The sequence below is a fragment of the Oryza glaberrima genome, chromosome 2 (assembly GCF_000147395.1).
Source record: "Oryza glaberrima chromosome 2, OglaRS2, whole genome shotgun sequence".
In the NCBI taxonomy this organism is placed as follows: domain Eukaryota; kingdom Viridiplantae; phylum Streptophyta; class Magnoliopsida; order Poales; family Poaceae; genus Oryza; species Oryza glaberrima.
The window spans coordinates 2,045,493-2,072,075 of record NC_068327.1 but is presented as its reverse complement, the minus strand read 5'-3'; the positions used below and the strand labels follow the sequence as shown (position 1 = coordinate 2,072,075).

The window sequence follows — 26,583 nt, the reverse complement described above, 5'->3', positions numbered from 1 at the left end:
GCCTTTCCTTGGGACTTTGGCCGACCCAGTTTGCTAAAAAAATCATTTGTCCAGTATTTCCTCCGTTCCACAATATAAGACACAACTACTTTTTTTATATTCTATAATATAAGGCATACATACAATTAATTAGGACCTCTTCTCCATTAAATTATTACTTTTTTAAATCATCCACCCTTAAGATCTCTAATTTTATTGGATGCATGCATTATATTTATTAGGGTGATGCAAACTAGGAGATGATAATAATTATTTCTTGATTTTTGGGTTAAGAGTGGTTGTATCTTATATTTTGGAACGGAGTATTATTCAAGCTTATCAGAAAGAAGAAGCTCCCCGAAAAAAAAAAAAGGAAAGAAGAAGCTCCCCTACGTAATTGCAGCAGGAGAAGATCACACCCCTGTTCTTTCTCCAGCTGGTAACTAACCAGTTTGAGAGTAGTAAGCATGTTTCTCAAGCTGGTAACTAACCTTGTAATTTTTAGAAAACTTTATACACATAAATCTATTAAAATATTATCTTAAATCTATTTTTCAATCTCGTAACAGTTAATTAATTCATTGGCTTGTAATATCGAATTATTCATCTATTTAGAAGTCCATTTTATTCCATTATTCAGCTCAGAACAACACATCCGGAGTTAGCGAGCAAGCGAGCTAGCTATACTTTATTATTATCATCTTTGCTAATTAATTAATCGCAGCTAGATCGCTCGTTTCCCTCGTTTGGTTGAGTGTATATATACGGATGAATATATAGTGTGTATGTACATATATAGATACTGTCATATATACATAATGTGGCGGCTAAGAGTCGCGGAGGAGGCCGGCGCCGGCGGCGAGGGGTGGCTGAGCTCCACCAACGCGCACGTCGGCCGGCAGGTCTGGGAGTTCGACGCCGCCGCTGCTGATGACGATGACGCCGCCGCCGCGGCGGAGGAGGTCGAGGCGGCGCGCCGCGAGTTCACCCGCCGGCGACACCAGATCAAGCACAGCGCCGACCTTCTCATGCGCCTGCAGGTTGTATACATGTACTCCTTCCATTTCAAAATAACTCAATTTAGAATGTGACATAATGAATCTGGATGTAGACATATCCAGATTCGTTGGCTAAAGATATGTGTCATATTTCATCGTAAGTTTAGTTATTTTGATACGGAAAGAGTGTACATGTAATGCAAGTGTAATATATGCATGAGAATATTATACCATATAAATTTTTTTTTGCAAATAAAAAGACACATGTTTAAAAAAGTTTTTGTAATGTACTATCTGGGACTTACACTAGTTATATGTTATATGGTTAGAACACTTTTTATATATGCTAGTTACATTATAATGTAAATAATTATATTATAATTACATTCGTGTGATTTAAATGAATAAAATTGTTCATAAACGTATAGCAAAACCGAAGAAATCAACTTTGGTTTGGATTGGGTAAGAAAAACACACATCCAACTTCCAGTCCCATCGATATATTTTTTTATGTTTAATTAGGTTTTTTGGAAATACGGTTAGAAAAAAAAGTTTATTTATAATTATATTATATTAATATTGTTTGAAAATGAGTCACCATACTCGTTCTAGATGTCTAAATATTACCATATTAATTGAAGAAAAAACAAATCATTACATTGAGATGAATCTAGATTGATAAGTACAATTGTATCTATAGAAACATAAGATAAGAGTTATATATCAACACTTGTTTTGTATATCTAATATACATTATGTACAAAATATAATTATATACGTGGAAATAGGTGTAAAGAGTCGTGTATATAAATCTAAGATTGAATTGCACTTTGACTATCTTTCATTATCAAAGTTTTAAGTTGGACCACTCTTTATCTAATCATTTTAGTTTAGACTAGTTCATGTTACCTCTGTACTGGTTTAGACTATCTCAGCTCACTTATCTCTTCATACCAACTAATCCTATATTAAAGGTATGGCCTACATATAGCTTCAGGAGGGGAATTCCTAATGTAAAAAAGCCGGTATAATGAAAACCATGGATATACTACTTGAGAAGACGGAGGCAATCCAAATTACAACAAATATAATTTTACTTAATTCAAAGTAAAAAATGTATTATTTAAATAGTGGTATAAAGTGAAATTTTAGTAATAAAATTGAACTTTAATTTACTGTACATCCAATTCATAACCAAACTAATCCGAATATAATTATGTGAGAAAATTCTCTATTAGAAAAATAAAAAGAGTAAAATAAAACTTGGAAATCTCCCTTCCCATCACCGCGGAGGCGCAGATACATTCGCCGCCGTCGCGCCACCACCGGCGGCGGCGGTATGGCGGCCGCACCGCCGCCACGGAGGCTTGGCGCGCTCGCCAGCGCCGGCCTCCTCCACGGGATCGACGCCCAGCTCCGACGCGTAGCTGAGTACGTCTCTCTCCGCACTTCAAATTTTCACGCATCGACGGGTGGATCGAGCCACTGAGGTGTGGCGACGAACGCCACGCATGTCTGGGCTGTGGGATTGGGGTGACGGGGATTCGGTAGCTGTGCGGAGACGCACGGCACTGAGATCTGGGCTTGTTAATCATCTAGGTTTTGATCGATGATGACACTGTCACTCTGTCACTAGTACAATAAAATCGCAAAAGTTACTACTACTACTTAGATAAACTGTTGGAGTACTTTGTTTCAATTATTCATGGAATTGAACTGCCGTCACAATCGTGGTCGTCATTTTGTGGAAGAATTTCTCTGGGTCACTATGCAATATATATAGTGGTAACTTGTTAATACCATTTTGCAAATTGCAGTTCACTAGATCGAATCCCTCTAAGCTGGAGATTCCTGGTATCAAGCTGGGCGAGGATGAAGATGTCACAGAAGAAGCGGTGCTGACCTCTTTGAAAAGGGCGATTCGGCGTTATTCTACTCTTCAGGCACATGATGGACACTGGCCTGGGGATTATGCTGGTCCCATGTTCCTTCTTCCAGGCTTGGTACTTCCTTTTCACTGCTGTGGGAAAATGGATCTGTTGAAATTCATCCACATCGTTATTAGCTAAATTCACAATTTCTTTCATGAGGTAAAACATTCCAAAGCACTGCTCGGAGCTAGTATGTTGCTGTTAGCATCCTTGCTTTGATGTTGGTTGGTACTTGCTAGAGTACTGCCCAAAGATTCATGCTTGGCTAACCGTTTTTTAATTTTGTAGTCCCTTGGTTGTTTCACTTGCAATGGCTGGCCTTTTGTTTGTGTTTTTCCCTTAGAAGAGAACCTGCATTTCTGTTTAAAAGCAGTTCACATCAGACAAGCATCAATTTTATCGCCAAGTGCCAGCATGCAATCGTTGCATGTAATTTGTACATTTTGTAAAGAAAATATGGATCACATACATTTGTCTTCCTTTTGTCTATATAAGATTATCTGTACATTTTACTTCTCCATTCCTAACTCAGTTTTACCCAGGTTATAGTACTGCATGTGACTGGTGCACTAAATACTGTGCTATCAACAGAACATCAAAAGGAGATTCGCCGGTATCTCTATAATCATCAGGCAAGGACATAAAACTTGCCCAAATAACTCTGAAAAACTTACTTAGATAAATCTGTCATTTCAATACACATGCGTGCTTCGGTCGTGATAAAATCGTAAAATCTGTTTCAAAAATCATGAGAGATTTGCATTTGCTGAAGCTGATAATCGGCTGCTGAACTAATTTGCTCGTGCATTTACTTCCCTTTGCTGTCAGACTTTGGAGAGGTTCAGATGTGAGAACATGTTCTCAGTTTCTGTTACCAAGCCCCTAACGAGAAATTCATTCCTTTTTGGCCCTTAAAAAAAAATCCATGTAGAACATCTTTAAAAGAATGGAAAGAGAGGGCAACCTTTGAATTCAAAAGGGCATACAGTGCGTGTGTTTCATGTCCTTCTCCATATTGTATAGCTCATTATGTTGTGTAAAGAAAGTAACAAAAACTTTTTAAGTGCAGAATGAAGATGGAGGCTGGGGGCTGCACATTGAGGGCACAAGCGCCATGTTCTGTACTGTCTTGACTTATGTTACCTTGAGATTACTTGGAGACGAATCAGATGGTGGAGATGGAGCCATGGTGATAGCTCGAAATTGGATTTTAGATCATGGAGGAGCAACTTTCACAACATCATGGGGAAAATTTTGGCTTTCAGTAGGGAACCTACGCATTTTAATTTCCTTTTGTGTTATTGCTCTGGTCCCTATACAATTCTACCTTGTTTTACAATCCTAGAGAGGTCCTGCTAATGTCTTAATTAACTTTCTTAAGGTACTTGGTGTCTTTGACTGGTCTGGTAACAACCCATTGCTTCCAGAATTGTGGATGCTACCTTATTTCCTCCCATTTCATCCAGGTTTGCCTTCTCCTTACGTTTTATTTCTTTTTACTCTTTAATCTTAATTTGATAGAGTGTAAGTTCATCATACAATAATAGAGAAAATTATCGTAGGTACTGGCTGGAGTGCATGTTAGTGCAGGTATTCACTATATACAAACATGGTTCTTTGGCAGCTTACTTTGAATAAGTGTGTACCGGGCTGCTGCCACGTACGTATATTGCACTAGAATCCATGTTGTGGGTTGATAAAGTGTTAGTACAATAGGCTATGTCTCCCTTTATAAAAGAAACAGGGGAAATTAGCCCCATTTGGAAAGAATGGATTTATATAATTGCAGAAACATAAATACAGAATATTTTTACTCTAATGATATGATAGAAAATTTATGAATATGCTGACATGGAATTTTCATAAAACAAAAGGAAGAAGGTTCAGGAATATGTATAGATTGGTTAAATTCTTCAAGGTACGTGCCTATTCTGAACATCATAAGCATATATTTGGTTTAGGAATGAGTTGGGATGGGTTGGACTCATCCTTGTGTTTTTGGATGGGATGGCCCTATCTATCTGTTTGGCATGAGGGATGAAATGGTCCCAGTTTTAAGGGGATGGCTCACATGTCAGCGAGACAAAGAAGTGGGTTGGATTGGTCTGCCAATTTTCAAGGGACCATGCCAACCCGGATCTTAGAAGAATATTCCCTTTCAGGTTCATCCCATCCCATCTATCTCCAAACCAAATACCTTGAAAAGTGAGTTCAATCCAATCCGACCCATTCCATCCCTTGAACCAAACGCATGCAGCATGCTTAATCTCTAATAATTTTTTAAGTGTATCAATCCCTATATTACTAGATTCATGCATTGCTCCTCCAGCCAATTTGTTTGAGATAGATCAGCGACCATGTTCTTAGGGTGCCTTTACAACATTCTTTTTAGTGTTCTGTAATCTGTAGAAAATTTTATCTTACAATCAGTATATTTTGTTTGCCTATGTCCAGGACGGATATGGTCCCACTGCCGAATGGTATACTTGCCTATGTCTTATATTTATGGAAAGAAGTTTGTCGGCCCAATTACACCAATAGTACTGACCCTACGAAAGGAGCTCTACAATATACCCTATGATGATATTAATTGGGACAAGGCTCGTAACCAATGCGCTAAGGTTTATGAGCTTTATACTTTCCTTGTCTTTCTGATTGTGCACGGGTCAAACAGCAAGGACATAAAAAACAACTTTATCTTACAATACCATAGTGTCTGTTGCTACTCAGTTCTTGTTACTTCAGGTAGACATGTCTGTGTAGGATAAGGTTCTTATTTAATAAAGAAAAAAGAATTATGTATTGCAGGAGGATCTGTACTACCGTCATCCATTAGGGCAAGATATCCTATGGGCCACTCTTTACAAATTTGTTGAACCAGTTCTATCGCATTGGCCTGGCAGCAAATTGAGAGAGAAAGCTCTGAAGAATGCCATGCAGCATATTCATTACGAAGATGAGAATACTCGATACATTTGCAGCGGTGCTGTACAGAAGGTAAATTGAAGACAATGACAACTCTCTAAAAAAAAGAGCTCTTCTTGTTCTTCTGTTTGCTTTGATGCCTTTATTACTGATTGTTGTGATTTTTTTTTAAATGCAGGTATTAAATATGCTTTCTTGCTGGATAGAAAATCCTAACTCAGAGGCATTCAGATTTCATATTCCAAGGGTTCATGATTACTTGTGGGTCGCTGAAGATGGCATGAAGATGCAGGTGCTTATTTCATATTTGGGACTAATGGCTATCTTTTGAATCCATTTTATTTGCTTTCAGTTGAGGTGGTTGTGTCAACAGTAAGCTTATCCACATATTTGCTTATCTTAATCACATTGCAAAATTATTTTAGCATTTTCAGTTGATACTTACGTATTTGCATCATTCTTTTTAACTGACTCTATGCACAAAATCTGTGTGGTGTATGGCTCGATGTTTAAGTGGAAGTTGTCACAATGGATGCCTACTAGTATTGGAAGATACTCCCTCGACTATAGATGGCCAAATGGGCCGCCCGGACCGGGCCTGGGCCCGAGATCAGTCAGGCCAGCATGGCCCAACCTACATGTCGGGCCAGGCTGAGCACGCCCACTTGCTGCACCAACGGTTCAAGCATGGCCCAATAAGACTTGGGCCGTTCCGGACCAGCCCGAAGGCACGGAAGCCCATTGTGCCCCTCCTTGGAAAAAGTCTATTTTCCTCCCTGGAAAAAGTCTATTTTTCCTCCCTCATCTCTTTGGGACGTGCCTTATATGCCTGGAATAAGGCTATTTTGGCTCCCTCATCTATTTTGCCTTCTTGATTGTTGGACCAGGCCGTGCTGGGCCGGCTTATCGTGCTGAGGCAGAGGCCTAGGCACGAGCCCAACACTAGTCAAGCCGTGTCGTGCTTGGACCAGGCCAAAACCCTGTGCCATGGGCCAGGTTGTCGGGTCTCGGGCGTTTTGGTCAACTATACCTCCGTCCCACTCACCAAGGCATGATCAAACTTTGCACGGTCTTCAAAATTAATCTTTGACTTTAAATTTTTCATATACTATAATGTTTGTAGCAACAAAATCATAATCATATGAAAGTAAATTTAAATGATAATCCAATGATATTGTTTTCATCAAATAAAATTTAATTTATAATAAACTATTTAATGATCAAATATTTAAAGAGTTTAATCTTAAAATACGTGCACGCCTTAGTTAGTGGGACGGAGGGAGTATTATGCATGAATATTGTACTGTGTTTGTGCATGCATGCAGCTTACTAGCGTCAATGTCAATAAATTGTGGTTTGGCTTACTGTAGGGTTACAATGGCAGCCAGCTCTGGGACACAGCTTTCACAGTTCAAGCTATACTGGCTACCAACCTTATAGAAGATTTTGGTCCTACTATTAAATTAGCCCATGACTACATAAAAAACTCACAGGTAAATGCTTGATGTCAGCTTGTGCAAATAGGTTAATTCATCATTTAATTACTTACATGTTACTCCTTGCTGAAAGCTTCTTCATGACTGCCCCGGAGATTTGAGTTACCGGTATCGCCATATATCTAAAGGTGCATGGACCTTTTCTACTGCTGATCAAGGTTGGGCTGTATCAGATAGCACTGCAGAAGGATTAAAGGTAGTTAATATGTGAATGAGGTTGTCAGTATTAACAACAACGATATTTTCTTTAAGAAACCAACTTTGTTCTTGCAGGGTTTATGAAGTAGAAATTATCCTATAGTATTAGGCATCATAGTATGACCATTATAGCCTTCACATGTCACGTCTAAGTCTAACCGTTATGTTCTTTTGTGGCATTGATGGCATCATTTGAATTATATTTTACTAAATGTTTGAATTTCTATCTGATGTGATTCCTGTTAATTACCTTCAGGCCTCATTGTTGTTATCAAAAATTTCTCTGGAAATTGTTGGTGAACCATTAAAAGTCAATAGACTTTATGATGCTGTCAATTGTCTGCTGTCTTGGATGGTACAGATATCCTAACTTTTGTTTTCTTTAATTTCTTATTTAATAATATCCCCAGGGTATTTCTGTTCCCCTTGTGACATGTCAAAAGTCTCCGTATAAGCTGGAATAGCAACTTTTTTTTATTAGAGAAAGTAAATTGGAGAAGTACGTAGAGTTTATTAATTGCGATAACTTATAGAGTACCAATTAGGTATTTATCAAATTTTGCTTCAAATCTTGTACCTCTTGTCTCTAGGTGCCTTAATCAGTATAATAACTTCTGAATTGTCAAGTTATTTTAATCAAACTGGCTAATAAATTTTCTCATGCTACATATTTAATGCTTCTATGCTCAATGTTGTATATCCATTCTGTGGAATGACCAAAGCCTCCAGCTGTTGATTTATGTTATGATGGGTCTATCAGTATGCTTATTGTCTGTAATTCTTTTGGTACAGAATAACAATGGTGGTTTTGCAACATATGAACTCACAAGGTCTTATGCCTGGCTGGAGGTGAGTGGTTGAATTATATTGTCTTTGGTTAACTGTAAAAACACTGTTTGATAGGTTCACTCCAGTCAAACACTGTTTGACAACCTGACATGTTCTTTTGTACAATTCAGATTCTCAATCCTTCTGAGACCTTTGGGGACATAATGATTGATTACCCGTAAGACACTAAGATGCGATAGCTGTTTTCCTTATTAATATAATGCTTTATCAATCTTTGAGAGAAACAGAAAATGTGAATTGAATTCTACTGGCAGTTACGTGGAATGTACTTCGGGGGTGGTCCAGGGTTTGACAGCATTTAGGAAGCACTATCCTGGACACCGCAGGGAAGAAATAGACAATTGTATCCAAAAGGCTGATAGTTTCATTCAGAGTATTCAGAGAAGTGATGGTTCATGGTTTGTACCCCGAACTCCTTTCAGAAGAGAACATGTGACACATTGCTTTTTTTTTAAAAAAAAATGTCTGCTCAAAAGCAGAAATAGTTACTACTGTCATTCTACATTGTGAAAAACTATCCATTCACAACAACAGGTACGGCTCCTGGGCTGTTTGTTTCACTTCTGGGACATGGTTCGGAGTGAAGGGATTAATTGCCGCTGGAAGAACATACGAGAACTGTCCTGCAATCAGAAAGGCATGCAACTTCTTGTTGTCAAAAGAGCTTCCTTGTGGTGGTTGGGGAGAAAGCCATTTGTCTTGCAAAGATAAGGTACACGATCATTTCTTTCTACTAGGTAATGCACTAATGCCTACTAATGGGTCTCCAAATCCAGCAGTGCAATCTGGAGATCGATCCTATGTTGATAATTAAGGCGATTATGGAATATAATTGGATCAAATTACCAGTGATGTTACAGCACAAGTGTGTCTGTAACTCTTTAAATTGTGGCTATATATATATATATATGCGAATACGTTTTAATGTAGTAAACATTTTTGTAATTCTCCACGAAAACAGGTTTACACCAATCTTGAAGGAGAACGTCCCCACGCAGTAAACACCAGTTGGGCCATGCTTGCGCTGATTGATGCCGGACAGGTCTTTTCGTGTTTGACATTTTCTATTTGTGGATTTTAGTATGCAGTAACAGATTGTCCCCTGGCAATGGCTCTCTAACCGTTTGCGTTGTATAACCAAAACTCTGCTTTGTTTTAATATACTGACGTACTTTTTTTTTTTTGCGTGTTCACGAAAAAATATGCAGTAACAGATTGTGTGCGTCGTTTCCCATTTGACAATAACATCTTGATTCTCATCGGAGCAGGGTGAGAGAGATCCAGCGCCGTTGCACCGAGCAGCTAGGATTCTTATCAACCTACAATTAGAGGATGGGGAGTTCCCTCAGCAAGTAAGTCATAACTGCTCTTCTCTTATAGCAAAGTAGTGAGTTTTTTGCTTTTGGACCATTTCTCGATTTGTGCGTGAAAAATGAACACAGAAATTCAGGTGCAGAGTGTTGGCCAATGGCTGGGAGGGTTTTTTTTTTTGTTTTTACCCTTTCGAATGATAGCTTTTCTTATGCTTAATAATGTTAAGTGCTGTCCCTGTCTCCGGTAGCTTCTGAATCTGAATGAATTTTTGTGTGACTTGAAAAAAACAACAGGAGATCATCGGAGCATTCAGCAAAAACTGTGCCATCAGCTACTCTCAGTACAGGAACATATTCCCTATTTGGGCTCTCGGAGAGTACCGCTGCCGAGTCTTGTTAGGCAGGCAGGATGCATCGGTGACCGGCAACACTGCTAGCTGATGATACTGATGAAGTTATTTTCTTTTTAAAAACGAAAAAAAAAAAGAAGTCAAGAGTGCAGGTGTTGCGTGGCTTTCTGTACCTGAAACTTACTATTACCATAATAGCAGCATTATGGTTTATTTACAGCTGAAAGTGCACTGTGATATCGAAAACAATATGTGCTGATCATCGTGAAATAATGTCGTATTTAAGGGATGTATGTGTAAAAGTTCACCTCGCGTTGCGAATTGTGATCGTTCCAGGGGTATCTTAGAAAACTGACGTTCTAATGGGGTCCTTTGTGAAAAATGCCACCTCTTGAATCTTGACTCTGAGCAGCATAGATCCGATCGGACGGTTCACGTGGACCCCAGTCATAGGATCGGCAATGCTTTTAACGGATGATGATTAAATTTTGGGTAATTTTAGGGTCTTTTTTGAACAAATGCTTGTGCAAACTCACCACCCAAAATAGGTTCGCTACCATTTGGTGCCAGCAATCACTGCCACAGTGCAGGGCTTGGTTGCGTAGAGATATTGATCAGTGTTCCATGATCATAGATGCCCACAAGAAATCAAGAATCTGAAACCATGATCACTTGCTGAAGCAATTCTGATACAAAGTATCACCAGAATGAAATTATTCAAGCACACGATTAGTGACAGCGACTAAAGGAAAGCAAAAGTTAAGTTTATGTTTCATGGCAGCGCTACAACCAGAGTACAACACAACCAGATCAATTCAAGTTCAAGTTTCTCGCACACCTTTATTCTTCAGAACACCAAGAACGCAGTTCCAGATTTCAGATAAGAGCAGAAGCCATGTCGATTGCGCGACATCTGAAACATCGTCAGTTCATCTGATCATAGTGGGAGTTGTCATAGGAAGGCTTTGGGAGCTGGAGATGATCTTCGTCGTCGTCGTTGCCAAGGCGGTCGAAAGCCTGAAACTGCGCCTGCTGATCAAGGGACAAGCCTCCTTGCCAGATTGCTGGAGATGGCATCATGACAGGGTTGGAGGTGCCGGCAATGGCGGTGACACCAGGGTGAATCTGAGAACCTGGCTGAAGGTTTGCAGCACCCACTGAATCGATTGACAGAAGAGAGAGAGCATGCTCAAAGTCTGGGCCTCTAGCGGAGCCGGAAGCGACAGCAGAAGCTTCCATGCCTGAAAAATTAGTGAGTAGAACTGTAAGTTTTATGCGGATAAATAACCGAAAAAAGATCGTATGAGCAGATGCAGCTGGAATTGAAGTCATATATATCATGGTAACTATGAACAGATTGCAACAAAAATCTCAGTGAAGATAATTCCTCTCTTCTAGTAGTACATATGAGCCCAGGTTTTCCATGTAGAGGATCTTGGTCCTACTAGAAGTAATGATGATTAGATTATCCAACAGATTGCTACTCCCTCCATTTTGGTCAAAAGCTTAAAGCTTTCCTGCATGCACATTATTACACTCAACTAAGCTGTTGAAGCAGAATCATGCTTGATCAGGACATTCTGGTGCTAGTCATTGTACAAGAGTTGGGCCAAATGAAGAAACACCAAAGGTGGGTGGTTACCGGCCACAAATGAAGCTCCAATAACATGCGAAAACGCAAAGGTTTTCAGTGATTGCAGTCTACTTCACAGAACATAACAGAGCTTCAAACCAATCTATGATATCGATATATACCACTCACCTTACACACGTCACTACAAGCTGTCCTAGATTGCAAGGAGTGGGGTCCGGAAATTTGTTTCACATGTTGTAGCTTTGTGCCTACATTATTGTGAGCTGACTCAATGTTAAGGTGTCAGCAACTGGAGGATGGTGACAGCTCTGCTAAAAAGGATGAGTTTCATGGGAAAGATTGTGGTATGTGGACACTTGCTGCGGCACAATGCAATAGTACTTTTAAAATCAAGCAAGAAGCTAATGTAGTTTTCTTTCAGTCTTAGTCTGTAATGTCTGTAAGACTTTTCTCCGGCTTTTATATAAAGCTGGATCAATCTTTGGTAAGAAAAAGAAGCTGATGTAGACAAAGGATGAGTTTAATCAGAAGTCAGTAGCAAAGAAAAGAACATGGAGAAGAACGTAGCCCAACAATCAGGTTCTCGTGTTGTAAAAATAAATAACCAGACATGTAGTCATGGGAAAAACTTATCTAATGAAATGATACGACCATACGTCCTAAGTGCATAGAGTTCCATACCATCTAATAACTTCACAGAAACACCAATGATCAGCTAGAATCAAGAAGAAGCATCCAAGAGGCACCATCATATAAAATGGCTTCTAGGACTACATAGGCGCATCCGTCTATGCTCTTTTTCCTCATAAGGAGTTGTGAGAACAATTTTTATGCGGGTGAAAGACCCAACATTATTATTATTTTCTCATCTTTTGCTTTCAGAATGTTAACCTCTCACCTTTTTCTTTTGGAAAGTTCATCTATAAATAGCTAGAGAAACAAAATACCTTGGTTAAGGACCTTCGCGTTGGTTTCTTTGAACGCCATGAGACCATCAAAACTATGATGTGCTCCATGTGGCAGTACATTGCCCGATGCCTGCTGATTAGATACATGCGTCCCATCAACACCGGCAGCTATTGTTGGCCTTGACCAAGGAGCTTTTGTTGCTGTAAATTTGAAGCCTCCTGGTACTGGGTTATCCCAAGAACTTGCACAGCTTCCCATCTGACCATAAGGAGCTTGACCAAATAGAAAACTTGCCTGTTGCCTTGCATCTGCTTAGGACAGTCACAAGTCACAACAATTTCAGCGCTAAGCTAAACAGATGTAACGACTAACGAGAAGAAATAGGTTGCTTATTACTATTGTACTATTGCCTATTATGGAAGTTAAAGCCACTTTTGTACAACTTACGGGTACACTAAATTCAATGTGCACTTCTTGAAATTTTAGTTAATGCTTACTCAGATACTCAACAACTTCTGTGCTCCAATTCGTTAATTTTTCAGACTGATTTTTCTTTCTGAAGTATTATGTGCAGAAATAACAATACAAAGAGATGGCACAGTTGAAACTTCCCATGTTTTAGTACTGATCAGTTCGGTGACAATATTTATGGTATTGGGGGGGGGGGGGGGGGGGGGTGAGATTTAAACTGGGTAGATGACAAAATAAGCTTCAATTTCACAGAACTATAATGCAAATAGAATCTTAATACCACCATAGAGTAATGTAGAGAGCCTCGACGAACTTAAGGAAATTGCTTCTGGTTGTGGCTTCCGTCTGCGGGCATTGTGATCATGGAGGCGCCTGCGACAGCTTCGTTTTTTCTGGTCGAACTCAGCTAAACCGTGAAACCTACAAAAACAGCAGAAGTTCAAAGAAAAGAATGAAACAAGAACAATTTTACTTTACCTTAATCAAGGGTGCTAAGATCGGATTCAAGATAACAAGCAGACAACATATTTAGTAACCAAGAAGAAAATCTCACCGACTACACTGTTGGCAAAAGCGTCGCTCAAGACCCGCAACAATGACTTTAAGAGTCTTGCTGTGAGGTTCACATACTCGGTGCTTTCGATGGTAAGGTTTAGCAGAAGAGAGATCAACATTGCAGCCTTCAACTTGACAGTGTGGGTTCTGAGTGTTCTGCTGAGCCACCTTCACCTTCTTGGCCAGACCAGGAGTAGCCACACTCACACCAGATGGAGAACTCTTGACATTCTGCCCTCCACAGACATCTTCAAAATAGGTTCTCTTGCCAAGCTTCAGGCCAATCAAGGGCTCTACACGGTTGGCTGCTACCACCGGTGATCGAGAAGTTCCGGTGTCATCAACTTTACTCTTACCCTTGTCCATGTTCTTATCATGCTCTTCCGCAGATGCAAAATTGAGCTCTATGGTGTTCCCCACTTTGGACGGAGAATCGATCGACGCGGATATGGAACTCTTGGATGAACCATACCCAATCTCTGAGCTAGAAGAGAAAGTACCACCAGAAGAATGGCCTGATTCATGGCCTATGTCAACCCCAACACCTGCAAGTTTTGATTCAGCCAGCATCACATTCTTGGGATTCTCGTTCGCGCTATTTCCTATCGGCGGCATATTCTCCCAATCCCACAACACCGAGCTCTTCTGATTCCAGTCCATCCCAAAAGAACCCATGCCAGTTACAGATCCCAGCTGCTGCTGCTCCAACCTTTAAATCAACAAAATGAAATATGAGAAGGACAGATACTCAAAAAGAAAATATAACTCAATTAGAAGTTGCAGAAATCAGGACAGATTTATGGCATAGCTGACACTTGACTCAACTGTGCATCATTGAAGTTTGAGAGAGAAGTACAACCACCACAAGATGTGCTACCAAGAGTATCAATGAATGCCCATATATGCAGACTCTAGCTTAGCTTTATCAGGGGAATCATCAATCATGGCAAGAACAGCAACATCATCATTTCAGATGCAAGAAAGGCAAAGCACAACTACCTCAACAGTGGGGGGGAGGGGGTAGTGAAGTACCTGCTCTTTGCTTCTCTCCCAGAGAAAAGGAGCACAGCTGATTCCTGATGAATTCCTCCTGAAAAAAAAAACTGTTTCTCTCTCTCTCTCTCTCTCTCTCTCTCTCTCAATCAGCAGCAGCCTGGAGAAGCATGGAGCTCCACTGATCCGGCGAGCCGATCTGGCGATGGCGGCGCGTCCATCAGCTTGGCAGCCAGAGAAGCAGCCTCACTGGAGCATTCAAGCTTGGCCACACCACTGCCTTCTCCTCACTCTCATCTCTGGCTTTCTCAGATCTTATATCCTACTACACCTCTCCTCTTCAGGCTTTCTCTATCCCTAACCTTTGAAGCCAACAACATCAACCAGTCCAGTGCTGGACCCTACTATACATCATGACAAGAGAACCACCCCCAAAATTTCACAATCTCAAATCTTATCACAGTTTCACACTTTCACTTCTCACCACCATGAAAGATTTTACAAGCTCAGATCTTTCACAGTTCCACACCACCAAGAACTACTACTACCTGACCTCAAGGCTGCTGCATTATTTCTTCCATGTTAGCAGCACTGCAATGGTGGCAGCAGCATATGCAAATCAAATCAGAGGGGCAGGAAAAGAACCTATACCAAGTCAAGTCAAGTAGCTTCTTTCTTTCTTTTCTGTGGGGCACCTATACAAAGAAACCTATAGCAATTAGCAAAGGAAGCTTTTTTTCACCTACCTAGGGCTAGGGGACAAAGAACCACTCTACTCCTCTTGTATCTGAAATCAAGAATCTCACCTCTTTTCCCTCAAGAATCTGTGTCTTCCTCCAGAATTACTTTCCCTGGCAAGCGCTGGTGGAAAATGAGGACCTTAAACCAAAAGACAATGAAGAAAAGCAACTATAGATAAGAAAGACAAGACTCACAATAATCCAACACACACAAGATGGCCTCTCTCTCTCTCTTTCTCACTGTGCCCCACCTGAGCCTGAAATGAACAGGAGGAATCAAAGAGGGATGCCAAGTGGGTGGCCTGCCTCCTTGCACTGTCACACACACAGCAACTAGCCACATGTGCTTCACTGGCACAAACCAACAGTGCTCAATGTATCAAGCTATACTCACCAGTTTACTGTTACTGCTGCACCAACAGCTCTGCTTACTGTTGGTATGCTGCCTCTTCCAGCCCAATATGGCCACTACACTTCAAGTACTCACACAAAAGAAGCAAATCCCCTGTAAGAAAGGCACAACCTTTTGTACGATGAATTCAGAATTCAGATCACCTTCTCAGGGAAAGAGTAGGACATTCCTGTAGCCTGCAGTCTGCACACCTCAACAAGTTAGTGCCAAGTATAAGTGATGATACACATTTGCCCATGCTTACCTTGGAATTGCATTTCATAATTGGTGCATGCAAATGAATGCTTATCTCTTTCTCGTCTTGCTCTGGTGTGAGTGTGACACTCAGCTTCTGTTCTTCTAGGCCATCTTTACATAGGACCAAAAGTTGCAGTAGCTGCCTTTTGTCGGTTGTGCTTAGGTGGTGCTCCTCTTTGCTTAGCACTTTTGATGTGACACTGATGGCTGCAACTGCAAAATATAATTACTCCATATGAACAATAGGCAGTTGTGTAATGAGATGCAAGCCTTTTGCGTATTCCCGAAAATAAGAAACGGGCGGTTGTTAAATCAGCTAAGGCATGTGTTAAAATCAGCTACTATATCAAGTGGATCTTGATCATGTTGGCTACTTGCAATTGAAGAAGGCGACGTAGATTTGGTTCCCCAATGGTTCCTGCTTAAAAACAAAGATCAATCAGCACAGATACCACTTGAAAGTAGCAAAAAATGATTAGTTTAATTAACAACCATTGGGACTGTAAAAATTGGTTTGCGTGATCCCCTCCCCCATCAGCGGTAGGGAAGTAGGGAGTCGTGGATGCAATCTACACCACGTCTTTCTACAAAATAAAATGGGCCTGGTGATGTAAGGAATCAAACAAACAAAAAATCTCTAAATTGCAGACAGAAATATTTATGAACACTTGTGAACAACTGAACATACGATTTCAGAGATACATATATGAAGGCATAAGCCTTGAATTGGATAGGAGGATGATTAATAGTTAATAGCCAAGTGAATTTTTTATCACAAAACTGTAATTAAGATGGTAAAAGAAGATGAACACAAAAGAGTGGTCAGATTCAGATGAACTTCACTGCAAATTTCACATAGATCAAACGATTTTGCTATATCTCACTCGAAAGATTTTTTCTTATCTCTCACTCGATTTTCTCACTCAAATTTATAGTGCATTTTCTTGTAAGTTACAGTGTAATTTATGAAACTTACACTGTAACTTTTGTAAGTTACACTATAATTTTTGAATCTTCGCATGTAAATTTTAAATTTTGTATTGGATTTGGTCTTTTTCTTGAGGATATGGTAATTTAGTGTCCATTATGGTGTTTCTTAATTGCTTTTTGCTTTTTATTATATCTATCGGATTTTAATCCAAAGATTAAAAATCTGTGTGATACGATCATAAAAATCTTTCGAAAGATGTATAGGTACTCCCTAGATCAAAACCGTAATTAATTAAGATGGAACAATAATCTTCATGAGGAGCCAGCAATTTCCTACTCCAAGTTATCTAGATCGTTGGGTTTAGATATACTCCGCCATGAGATCTAGTCCAGGTGCGTGGATCTAGAGGCAGACAAGGCGGAGCGCGCCACTGTCGAGCCCCGATTCCGGCGATGGCGAGCGAGAGGATCCCGCTCCCCGCCGTCGAAGGCAGGAGGCAGAGGCACTCGCCGAGAATACCATGGAGATCGCTGCCTCGAGCGACGGCGAGCGCCCGCCGCAACAAGGCGGGATCTCGCCGCCGGCGGGAGCGGCGGCGATCTCGGAGGGAGGAGAGGGAAGAGCACCGCGATCAGCCGATCAGGGGCTAATCTGCATAATGCATTCCAAAACAGGGGCTCATTTGCAAAGTTTACGACTCTTGGAGTGGTATTGATCATAACCATAAGGTCCTTTTCGAAAAAAATGATGATAGATACTCCTATCTAAACGGTATATTTGAAAAAAAAATGTGAACAAAACTTTTATATATGTGTTCTTAGCCATCGAAAAGAAAGCGCTGAAGAATAAATTTCGATGAAAATCCCCAAAATCAACTCCAAATTTCAGGTTGCAAATTCAAATTTTAGCTGACGAAAAATAACTTATGAATAGAACTTTTATATATGCGTTCTTAGAGCATGTTCAGTAAAGCCCCTAAACACAGACCTTAAACAACTTTGAGAGGTTGAGACTAAAAAATAAAGTCCAACAGGCCCCTACTTAAGGCCCCAAAGTAGGAAGCCTCCCAAATTCCCTCCTACAGCCCCTAGGCCTGGGGGCTCTATCCCTAGCCCCTATCCAGTTTTTTTTGGTGCAGGGGAATGCTTCCAAGACGCGTGCTCCTTCCCGCGCGATTGCTTGCACGCCGCCGGCCATCTTGTTGCGGGTGATTCTGCTCTAATCCGGCCATCGCCCTGCTATAGTATTGGTCACCTGCATGGATGCACGTATGCATGGATTTTTCCGCATATCGATGAGACGTGGTTTGGTTCCTGTTAAGTGTGAACAGCCATCTGCCGCCAATGGCTAACTGAGATTTGATGCTGATCTAGAAGGAGCTACTACTATATCTTCTTCTTGCATATATTCATGCAGTTTCGTGTATGCATTGGATATAATATATCTTAATATTGACCAGCTCATATATGATTATATGCATCCATATATGCATGTATATCATTGGATATTGAGTGTAGGATGGATGAACTGCTACTGCTACTAGTCACAACAGATGGACTGATCGAGCATTCTAGTGAGTCATCCATGCACTCACACTAGTGTACGTATATGCACATATCAGTGTGATATTATAAAAAAATCAAATTTCAATTTAATTGTGTTGTTTGAAATTATTAATTTAAATTTGATTAAATTCTATGCGTTGGAAATATTAATATTTACATTATTGTGATATTAAACTAAACATAAAAGATGGATTATAAGATAAAATAGAGGAGAAAAAGAAATAGGGGCTAAGAAATAGACATTGTTGCTGGAGTTAGAACCATTCTTAGAGTCTTGAGGAAATGGGGGTAGCCCCCATTTAACCTTTAGGGACTCTAAAATAGAAGCTATTGCTGGAGATGCTCTTAGCTATCGAAAAGAAAACACCGAAGAATAAACTTCGATGAAAATCCCCAAAATCAACTCTAAATTTAAAGCTACAAATTTAAAATTTAGCTGATATGAGTATAAGTGTAAGCGGAAAGATGAGGCTGTTCAGTTGGTAGCAATCCAAAGAAGGGGGCTTATTTGAAAAAAATAATATCATTGGACTTGTGTTAAGTGTTAACCGTTGGATGGGAATCTAAGATCGAGTTACATTTACATAAAAATCCCTCTCATTTTCATGTTTGTAATTAGGCTCCTTCTCGGTTTCTCGCTCTCCGATCCCCCGACGAGGCGGCGGAGCTCCGGCGAACCTGGGAGGGGATCGGAGCAGGGTTCGTCAGGCCGCGACGGAGGGTGAGATTTCGCGCGGATCGCATGCCGGAGACGGAGGCTCCAACCGCTTGGCCGTTGTCGGGGATTGGAGATGCAGTTCTGAGAGGCCGCAGGCTGCGGCGAGCTTTCTCTGAACTTTTCTCATCATCAGCTAAAATCAATCGAGGTAATCAAGAACCTCTCGAATTGTTTGCTTCAGATCAGTAGTGTGGTTTCTGACTTCTGATATGCAGTGTGCAGGGATCGATGCAGCTTAGTATACTCACATTTTGTTGATTCTGCCCTGGTAAATTTGGAGAGATTTTTTTTTTTTTGACGCCATTGCCATCTGATCTGAGTGGTCATAGCTATATAACCTCTCTTCTGAAGTATTGGAGCAGAAAATGCAGAATCAAACTGAAAAGGAATATCAAGGCATAATGCGACATGGAAGAATCTGAAGTCTGAACTCGCCTGATTGCATGCAGGTTCGGCAACATTGCCCAACATCTCTGATTGTCAATCAATGGTTCAAGGCATGATCCTCATCACAATGGCACTGGTAGATCAAAGGCTACACTAACAAGAATCCAAGCATGATCGCGATAGCGGGTTCGCGGCATCCACCAGGGAAAAATAAAGAGGGAAAAAAGAGCAAAAAAAGAAAAGGTTCCTACATGAATGAACATACTGACAGCAGACATCAAATATCCTTATCCTCCTGCCAGATGGCTGATGCTCTTACTACAGCCATATCTCTTGTGAAACGAGCATCTATGAGAATGACAGGCAAAGCTGGAGAAGCACTAGCAGAAGCATCAAGAGGTTGCTGCTTCTAACATGCTGCAGCTTCCACGAGAAGGCCGAGTCGACCTCGATCATGATACCGAATCTGCATGTTCCGGTGCTGGGGTCTTGGCCAGTGATCGTTGCGAGGTTCGAGAACCCACAGGCGACATCGTCTTGATCGTTCTTCTGGTAGTAGCTGTTGAACGCGTACGAGATGTTGCTTCTGGTGTCCAGTCCCCCACAAGATGTCTTGTAACCAAGGCTGGTGCAATCTGCCAGGGAGCAGGCATAGCTGATGCTATCTGAAAGCCTTGGATCAGTAAGGCCTATAGAAGGCTTCAGCACGCACCACTTCCTCTCAAGGTACTTCACGTTCTTCGCTTTGAGAAGGCCATGTGATTGCCCAAGATTCAGTTGATACTTTGGCAAGCCATCATAGGTGAATATCCCCCAGTGACGCTCAAAATTACCTGGCTGTATGCTCTTCTCATCCTCATCGATTAGACTGAACAAGTAAGCATCAACTGGTCCAGGCCTCATCGGCGTTCCTCGCCCTGTGGCAATATGTGTTAGGAAGCCTTGGTTGAAGTGCTGCGCCATCTGAATATTTGCATTCATGTCCCCGTCAGTTGGCCATCCAATCTCCCCAACAATGACTGGGAGATTTCCAAAGCCATTCTTCTTCAAAGCCCATATAAGTGTGTCATAGTTTGCATCAAACATGTTTGTGTATGTCGCAGAGCCATCAACAATGGGTGATGCGGCACCATCAAAGAAGGCGTAGTCGACAGGGAAGTTTGAATCAGAATAGAGGCTTATGAAAGGGTAGATGTTGACAGTGAAAGCTCCACCAGTATCGCTCAGGAATTTTACGATGGTGAGCATCAGATCATGAATATCTGTGCGGAAGTCCCCATCAGAAGGCTTGCTAGTCGATGATTGATAAACATCAGCATTGAGAGGGCATGTCACTCTAACTTGACTACCCAAGCCAGCCTTCACAAGCGCACTTTGTATGTTTCTGATGGCAGGAAAAGTAGTTTGCAGAAAGCTTCCATTGTATGTCTCCAGGAAAGGCTCGTTACCAACAGCAACATACCTGATATTACAATAGGAAAACCAAGATGTGAGATCAGATGGTTCAGTGAGTAAACATCACAGAGGAACGAACTTGCAGGATAAAGTTGGTGGGATATAGAACATGAGTTATATGATGTGTTGTCAATCATCTTTTCTTAAGAGTGCGGAACAATTGGATGATTCAATTATATTGAGGCTCCAAACCATAGGTCACTGATTCAAATCCAGGAAAGTCAGAGTGGAACTAATGCACACACCCAACATCTCATTAGTGGTAACAAAACTTGGTCACCAGCTTGGAGGTGGCACACTAGTAAGAAATGATATGGTTGCGTTTCATACAAACACACAGAGGTCAGCATGAGTATTCAGTGAACTTCAGTTGTTATGCTCTATAATGTTAGTCCAGGTCATGTTACTTAGCAGTTTAGTATATATTTATAAAGTTGCTGTTTTGATATATGTATAATAAGGGATACTCCATGTGTGAATAACATGTAGGAAAATTTCTTACCAGCACAAACACAACACAGCATTGTTTAGTTAGAAAATCTAGTATTGTTTAGTTCGCAATGATGAAAAGCAACAGATCCACTCATACTTCAAATAAGCGTGTGATACTTTTTGGTAGTAAACACAGTTCCCTTGTGTACAATTAGACATGATAAGCAAAAGGAATGGGAGGTTTTATAAGCCATCTACATAAGGGGATCCAGTGATCCACAAAATCCTATAAGTGAAAGAAGAGGCATTAGCATAGTGACAGAACAAAGAGCTTATGTAAGGTCTAGATGCGGGCATGCAGCAATTCAGAGAGGGGACAATTATTATTCTCTTTCAACGAATAAAGAGGACATGTCAAAAAAGGGTTATCCTCCGCACAGCAATGTCCATACCTTCCACCTTATATAGCATACTACTGAATGCTACTGGTCATATCGATAGCTCAGTTTCAGTTGAAAAAACAGTACTACCCAGAAGCAGTTGTTTGTGAACATATTCAAAACAAAAAACTGGTAAACTTCACCCAAATGATATGACTACCATAGTGTCACTTGAGTGCAAAAACCTCATATTCTTGCTACAATTCCATAGAGGAGCAAAATTCTTTACTAACAGTATAATGATAGCAAGAAAGTCTCCCAACATGGTGTATGCATTAATCAGGAGTACAAGCACAGATGGATAAAACACAACTGTACTTTGTGGTAATTTTGCCTCCAGAGACAAACATGCTCAACCGACTCATCCCAGCAAGGGTGCAAATCGCGTGAGCCACGAAAAATGCAATGCTATAGACTACAGGGGGTTTCTAACTCAACCACTCTACCAAATATGAGCTGCAGTTGGTAGGAACCAATCAACACAGATTGAATGCAATGCTAACCACTCTACATAAAAACTCTAGACTTAACCAGTATGCTCAAAAGGCCATATCACACTAGAACAACCCGGTTGAACGTAATGCCAACCCTCTACCAAAAGCTCTAGACTTAACCAGTACTGCTTAAAAAGCAAAATCACACAAGAGCTACTAGAGTGAACTGAAGAATCTTCAGTGAGTGAACTGAAGAATCTTCAGTGAGTGAGTGAGTGAGTGAGTATACTATACCTGATGCTTTCTAGACTTAACCAGTATGCTTAAAAGGCCATATGAAACTAGAACTACTAGAGTAAGCTGATTAGCTCCCCAGCAAAAACTGCTTGAGAGTGAACTGAAGAATCTTCAGTGAGTGAGTGAGTGAGTGAGACCTGATCTTGACGCCGTCGTTGAGGTAGTTGGAGACGTTCTGGTCGACCCACTTGTTGGCGGCCGCCATGCTGCTGGCCATGGCGGCGAGCATGTCGTTGGGGATGCCGACCATCACCTCCAGCCCGCTCTTCCTCAGGGCGCTCATGGTGTCCTCCCCGGCGTCGAACAGCTTCACCTTGTCGAACCCGTTGTCCTTGAGCATCTGCACCACCGTGTCCGGCGCCAGCGGGTGGCTCGCCTGCGTCCCCCAGTTCGCCCCTATCGCCTCCACCCCCACCGCCGCCGCCGCCGCCAGCCACACCCAACACGCCACCGCCGCCGCCGCCCTTCCATGCCACCACCAAGAAGAACCCATTCTGCTCAGATCTTGGGATGATTGATCAGGCAAGCTAAAGAAACCAGCAAAAAAGGGGGATTTTGGGATCGATGAACACGAAGAGCAAAGCTCCAAGAAACACTAGAAGCTCGAAGATCGAATCCTTTCCTGAGCTGCAAGAAGTGAAGGACGCTGGAATCTCTGAACTATTAAAGCAGCATCAAGAGCTCAAATCTTTGGGAATAAATGAAGCCCAGCCGAACTCATCAAACTCCACCTAAAGCTTGACCACGAAAGGAGATTTCCTTTGATAGCTAAATGCAAGGACTCACATCACACATCAGTCCAGGGGAGAGCATTGATGGCTAGCATACCAAGCTCAGGTAGGGAGTAAATTTGCTGATGAGGACAGCACAGGGGACAGATACTAGATTAGATGAGAGTGATAATAAAGGGCTTTGCCAAAGCTGGCACCAAACAAAGAGATGGGCACAGACAGCACACAAGAGAAAAACTTTTCTAGTATTGCTCCCAGGATTTGCAGGAGGGGAAAGTAGAACAAGATATTTTTCAGGAAAAAGGAGAAGGAGAAGAAAAGATTTGACAGTGTGAACCAAGAACTGAACAGAAAAAGGAGAAGATGATCACCTAGACAACACTCTCACACTCTTGAGCTGCAAGCTGAAGAGAGGATATATGCTCCATAACAGTGATTAGCACACAGAGTGGTAGTAACTGAGGTTTTTCAGCTCAAAAAAAAAAAGGTACTAGAAAGATTCCTCACCATACATGCCAATCCAAGATACATCTAGTCCTGTTGAGCAGAGGGGCTGAGATTAAAAGGCCAAAAGAAAAGCAAAGCATAAAAAGGCTACTACTCTGATATTCCCCACTACTCCACTCTGAGACGCTCAAACGCCTTGATATTGGTAATCTGCTACTAGTGCTGGTCTTTTCTTGTTGCTGCTGCTTCTGTCTGTTTTTGTTTGTTTCTTTAATTGCTTTTTGTTACAGTTATCATGGAGAACTTGAGAGAGATGCTTAAAATACTTGTACAAATGCATTGGTTGTGGTAATCTCCTTGAACAAGCAAAATTAGGGGAGAACCAGCGAATGGAGAAAGTTAAACTAATGAGGACAGCATGGTGCATCGATGGTGACAATAATCTGTTAAGGTGTCAGGTACGGAATCGCAGAAGGTGCCTTTGCCTCATTGGCTACACGTCAGCAGCATCACACTGAGATGAGGCCCCAGGCTGAAGGAACAGTGCAGCTGATAGCTGGAAGGTTGTGTGACGTTGGATCGGTGGTTGGAGCTTTGAATAGAGGTTGGAACCAAAGTTGAACTTTGAATAGAGGTTGGAACCAAAGTTCGATTTGTGGAGTATCCAAGTAACCAAAGGAAAAAAACACTCTCAGGTGATACTAGTACTAAACAAAAGATATCATGATGTTTATTTTAAGTTGGAACCATCAGCACAGTACTACTTTTCTAAACTTTTTAAAAATAAACATTCGACCCTTGATTCTCAAGATCAGCAGGGCAACCTTGCCATGACAGAAAAACACTGTAGTGTAACAAAGGATTGGCAGAATGCCTAGAAGGTTCTTTTGAAGGGAAAAAAAAGTACTTTGGTGGGACTATTTTGTTTTTCTTGTTTAAAAAATCAAAAAAATTAATATGAAGTATAATACTCTACTTTCTTCTTTATCAATCATTGTTATACATGATAATATCATATTGATAACACTTCCCACATTTTTCCTAGCAAAAGAATGTGATAACAATATGTGATGTTGGTAAATCTATGTATTTATGAGAATGTGATAATCTAATTCTTCTGGTTTCAAAGTTGATGAGAACGGTAAATGGTCTTATAGTTCTGAATTTCCTTCTAAAACACGAAAATATGAAGTCATTTCTACATTGTAACTCTAATTGGCATTTTTCAGTAGTTAGTTGCTCATAATTTAATTGAAATCAGTACCCAATCTATTGCCTGATTGCTACAACGGTTACAAATTTAAGGTTGCTTTAAGTTCTAAAACACTTGAGTATTTGTACAAATCATGATGTTTAACATCAGTACTTAATTATGGCTAGTATTTGTACAGTAAGCTCTAGTTCTCTATTTTAAGCTCCAGTTTTGAATTTCATCTGTAGTTCTGAAATTCAGCTCTTGTTCTGAATTTTGACTTCGTTCTCAATGTAAGCTCTTGTCCTGAATTTTGTCTGTAGTTCTCAAATTAAGCTCTAGTTCTGATATTTATCTATATTTCTGAAATCTACCTCTAGTTTTGAATTTTGACTCTAGTCCTCAATTTAACCCCTAGTTATGTATTTTATCTATAATTCTGAAATTTACCTCTAGTTTTGAATATTGACTCTAGATTTGATTTTCAATAGTCATTTAATTTGTAGGTTATTAATCTGCTTTGATTTGTGCAGGTCCAAGTGTGAAGAAATGGAGATACTACCCGGATGATTTGAAGATCGCCATCTATCTACAATTGTTGGCAAAGACAGATCCTCTTGTGCTGCAACGTGGAGTTACCAAGGCAGTTGCATTGAATTTTGATTTGCCAGTTAGAGCTGTGCAGCAAGTATGGCGCAGTGGACAGGATTATGGTGGGACAGAAGGTGTGATAAACAAATTGCTCACAAGTTGTGGTTGCAAAAGAGTACAAATAGATATGGAATCTATCAGAGACGTGCCTTTGAGAGATCGCACAACCATTCAGGATCTTGCCAATGCGCTCGGTGTGAATTAGTCCACACTTCATAGGCATTTTAAGGAAGGCCAATTTCGTTGCCTACACGCATTAATTCCATGCATGCATGCATGCGTTACGAGGAGGCGTCAGCGAGATTACCAACGGCACTAGCTCTATGTGATGATTAATATGGCATTTTTGGTTTTTGCTAGTGGGATGATCAATTTGGGAAGGAGGGAGTATTTCTTTAGTTAGCAATTATTAATCATTAATTCAGGATTAGGCAGCAAGCTCGCTGCGCAACCCCACGAGCTCGTGCGTTGCCACGAGTTTGCTTCTTTGATATGCGGCAGTAGTATATTTTTTCCAGTATATTTTCAAATATCACTTTGTGTCTTTTGTCCACGGCAAAACGAGGTTACTAGAGCACACATAAAGATGGAAGATAGGTGAATTTTAATACTCTTATCTGGTACATTAGTGAGCACACTTGGTTCATGAGCTTAATGGTTATGAACTCACCAGATTCAAATGTCGCCTTCTTTAGCGTGTTAGGGGAAATGCATCTTGCCCCTCTCTAATAATGTATTTTGTATTATCTAGTTATAATAAAACCTCACAGGGCATATTCTTTTAAATATGTTATTTCTTTCACAATGGCTCGTACAATGTAAGTTATTGCATGATGCAAATATTCCATTTTAAAAATAGTTTTGGTCGCCTTTGGTGATTGGAGTAGCTAGTTTTATTTTCTTTCTAAAGTTTCAAAAGTACTTACAATTAGCATCTCCATGAAATGCCACAA

At 40.7% G+C, this 26,583-nt stretch overlaps 3 protein-coding genes across 14 annotated transcripts; 1 reads left to right on the top strand and 2 right to left on the bottom strand.

Annotated features, from left to right (window-relative positions):
- Positions 1-2,235: 2,235 nt before the first annotated feature.
- On the top strand, positions 2,236-10,341 carry LOC127764046 (cycloartenol synthase-like). Of its 8 annotated transcripts, none has more exons than XM_052288862.1 (18): positions 2,236-2,408; positions 2,795-2,980; positions 3,458-3,540; positions 3,978-4,172; positions 4,290-4,374; positions 5,363-5,529; positions 5,717-5,905; positions 6,012-6,125; positions 7,204-7,326; positions 7,403-7,525; positions 7,784-7,882; positions 8,320-8,376; positions 8,487-8,533; positions 8,631-8,774; positions 8,911-9,088; positions 9,338-9,418; positions 9,645-9,728; positions 9,984-10,341. In XM_052288862.1, the coding sequence occupies exons 4-18, from the start codon at positions 4,023-4,025 to the stop codon at positions 10,128-10,130; spliced, it is 1,788 nt and encodes a 595-aa protein (XP_052144822.1). In that variant the 5' UTR covers positions 2,236-2,408; positions 2,795-2,980; positions 3,458-3,540; positions 3,978-4,022; the 3' UTR covers positions 10,131-10,341. The 8 variants fall into 8 exon arrangements, with proteins under 8 accessions (XP_052144822.1, XP_052144819.1, XP_052144821.1 ...); XM_052288859.1 differs by having other exon boundaries at positions 3,451-3,540; XM_052288861.1 differs by lacking the exon at positions 3,458-3,540.
- A 346-nt stretch (positions 10,342-10,687) lies between these two features.
- On the bottom strand, positions 10,688-15,490 carry LOC127764048 (squamosa promoter-binding-like protein 3). 5 transcript variants are annotated; one of them, XM_052288870.1, is made up of 6 exons: positions 15,368-15,490; positions 14,601-15,256; positions 13,567-14,277; positions 13,294-13,433; positions 12,581-12,850; positions 10,688-11,280 (listed from the first exon to the last, which is right to left on the bottom strand). In XM_052288870.1, exons 3-6 carry the CDS (start codon positions 14,241-14,243, stop codon positions 10,964-10,966), a joined length of 1,404 nt encoding a protein of 467 aa, XP_052144830.1. In that variant the 5' UTR covers positions 14,244-14,277; positions 14,601-15,256; positions 15,368-15,490; the 3' UTR covers positions 10,688-10,963. The 5 variants fall into 5 exon arrangements, with proteins under 5 accessions (XP_052144830.1, XP_052144831.1, XP_052144832.1 ...); XM_052288871.1 differs by having other exon boundaries at positions 13,297-13,433; XM_052288872.1 differs by having other exon boundaries at positions 13,327-13,433.
- A 4,083-nt stretch (positions 15,491-19,573) lies between these two features.
- Positions 19,574-23,994, bottom strand: LOC127763263 (glucan endo-1,3-beta-glucosidase 6-like). The gene is made up of 2 exons (XM_052287911.1): positions 22,747-23,994; positions 19,574-21,013 (listed from the first exon to the last, which is right to left on the bottom strand). The coding sequence occupies exons 1-2, from the start codon at positions 23,100-23,102 to the stop codon at positions 19,900-19,902; spliced, it is 1,470 nt and encodes a 489-aa protein (XP_052143871.1). The 5' UTR covers positions 23,103-23,994; the 3' UTR covers positions 19,574-19,899.
- Between the last annotated feature and the right edge of the window lie 2,589 nt (positions 23,995-26,583).

Coding starts and splice junctions, on each gene's coding strand:
- LOC127764046 (XM_052288859.1), top strand. CDS start 2,960: ATGTTCCTTCTTCCAGGCTTG. Junction 7,327..7,402: donor ACTACATAAAAAACTCACAG/GTAAATGCTTGA, acceptor CCTTGCTGAAAG/CTTCTTCATGACTGCCCCGG. Junction 8,377..8,486: donor GGTCTTATGCCTGGCTGGAG/GTGAGTGGTTGA, acceptor TGTACAATTCAG/ATTCTCAATCCTTCTGAGAC.
- LOC127764048 (XM_052288868.1), bottom strand. CDS start 14,243: ATGGGTTCTTTTGGGATGGACTGGAATCAGAAGAGCTCGGTGTTGTGG. Junction 13,434..13,566: donor TTTTGCCAACAGTGTAGTCG/GTGAGATTTTCT, acceptor CTGTTTTTGTAG/GTTTCACGGTTTAGCTGAGT. Junction 12,854..13,293: donor CTCTACATTACTCTATGGTG/GTATTAAGATTC, acceptor GACTGTCCTAAG/CAGATGCAAGGCAACAGGCA.
- LOC127763263 (XM_052287911.1), bottom strand. CDS start 23,102: ATGGGTTCTTCTTGGTGGTGGCATGGAAGGGCGGCGGCGGCGGTGGCG. Junction 21,014..22,746: donor AACGACGGCGTCAAGATCAG/GTCTCACTCACT, acceptor TTGTAATATCAG/GTATGTTGCTGTTGGTAACG.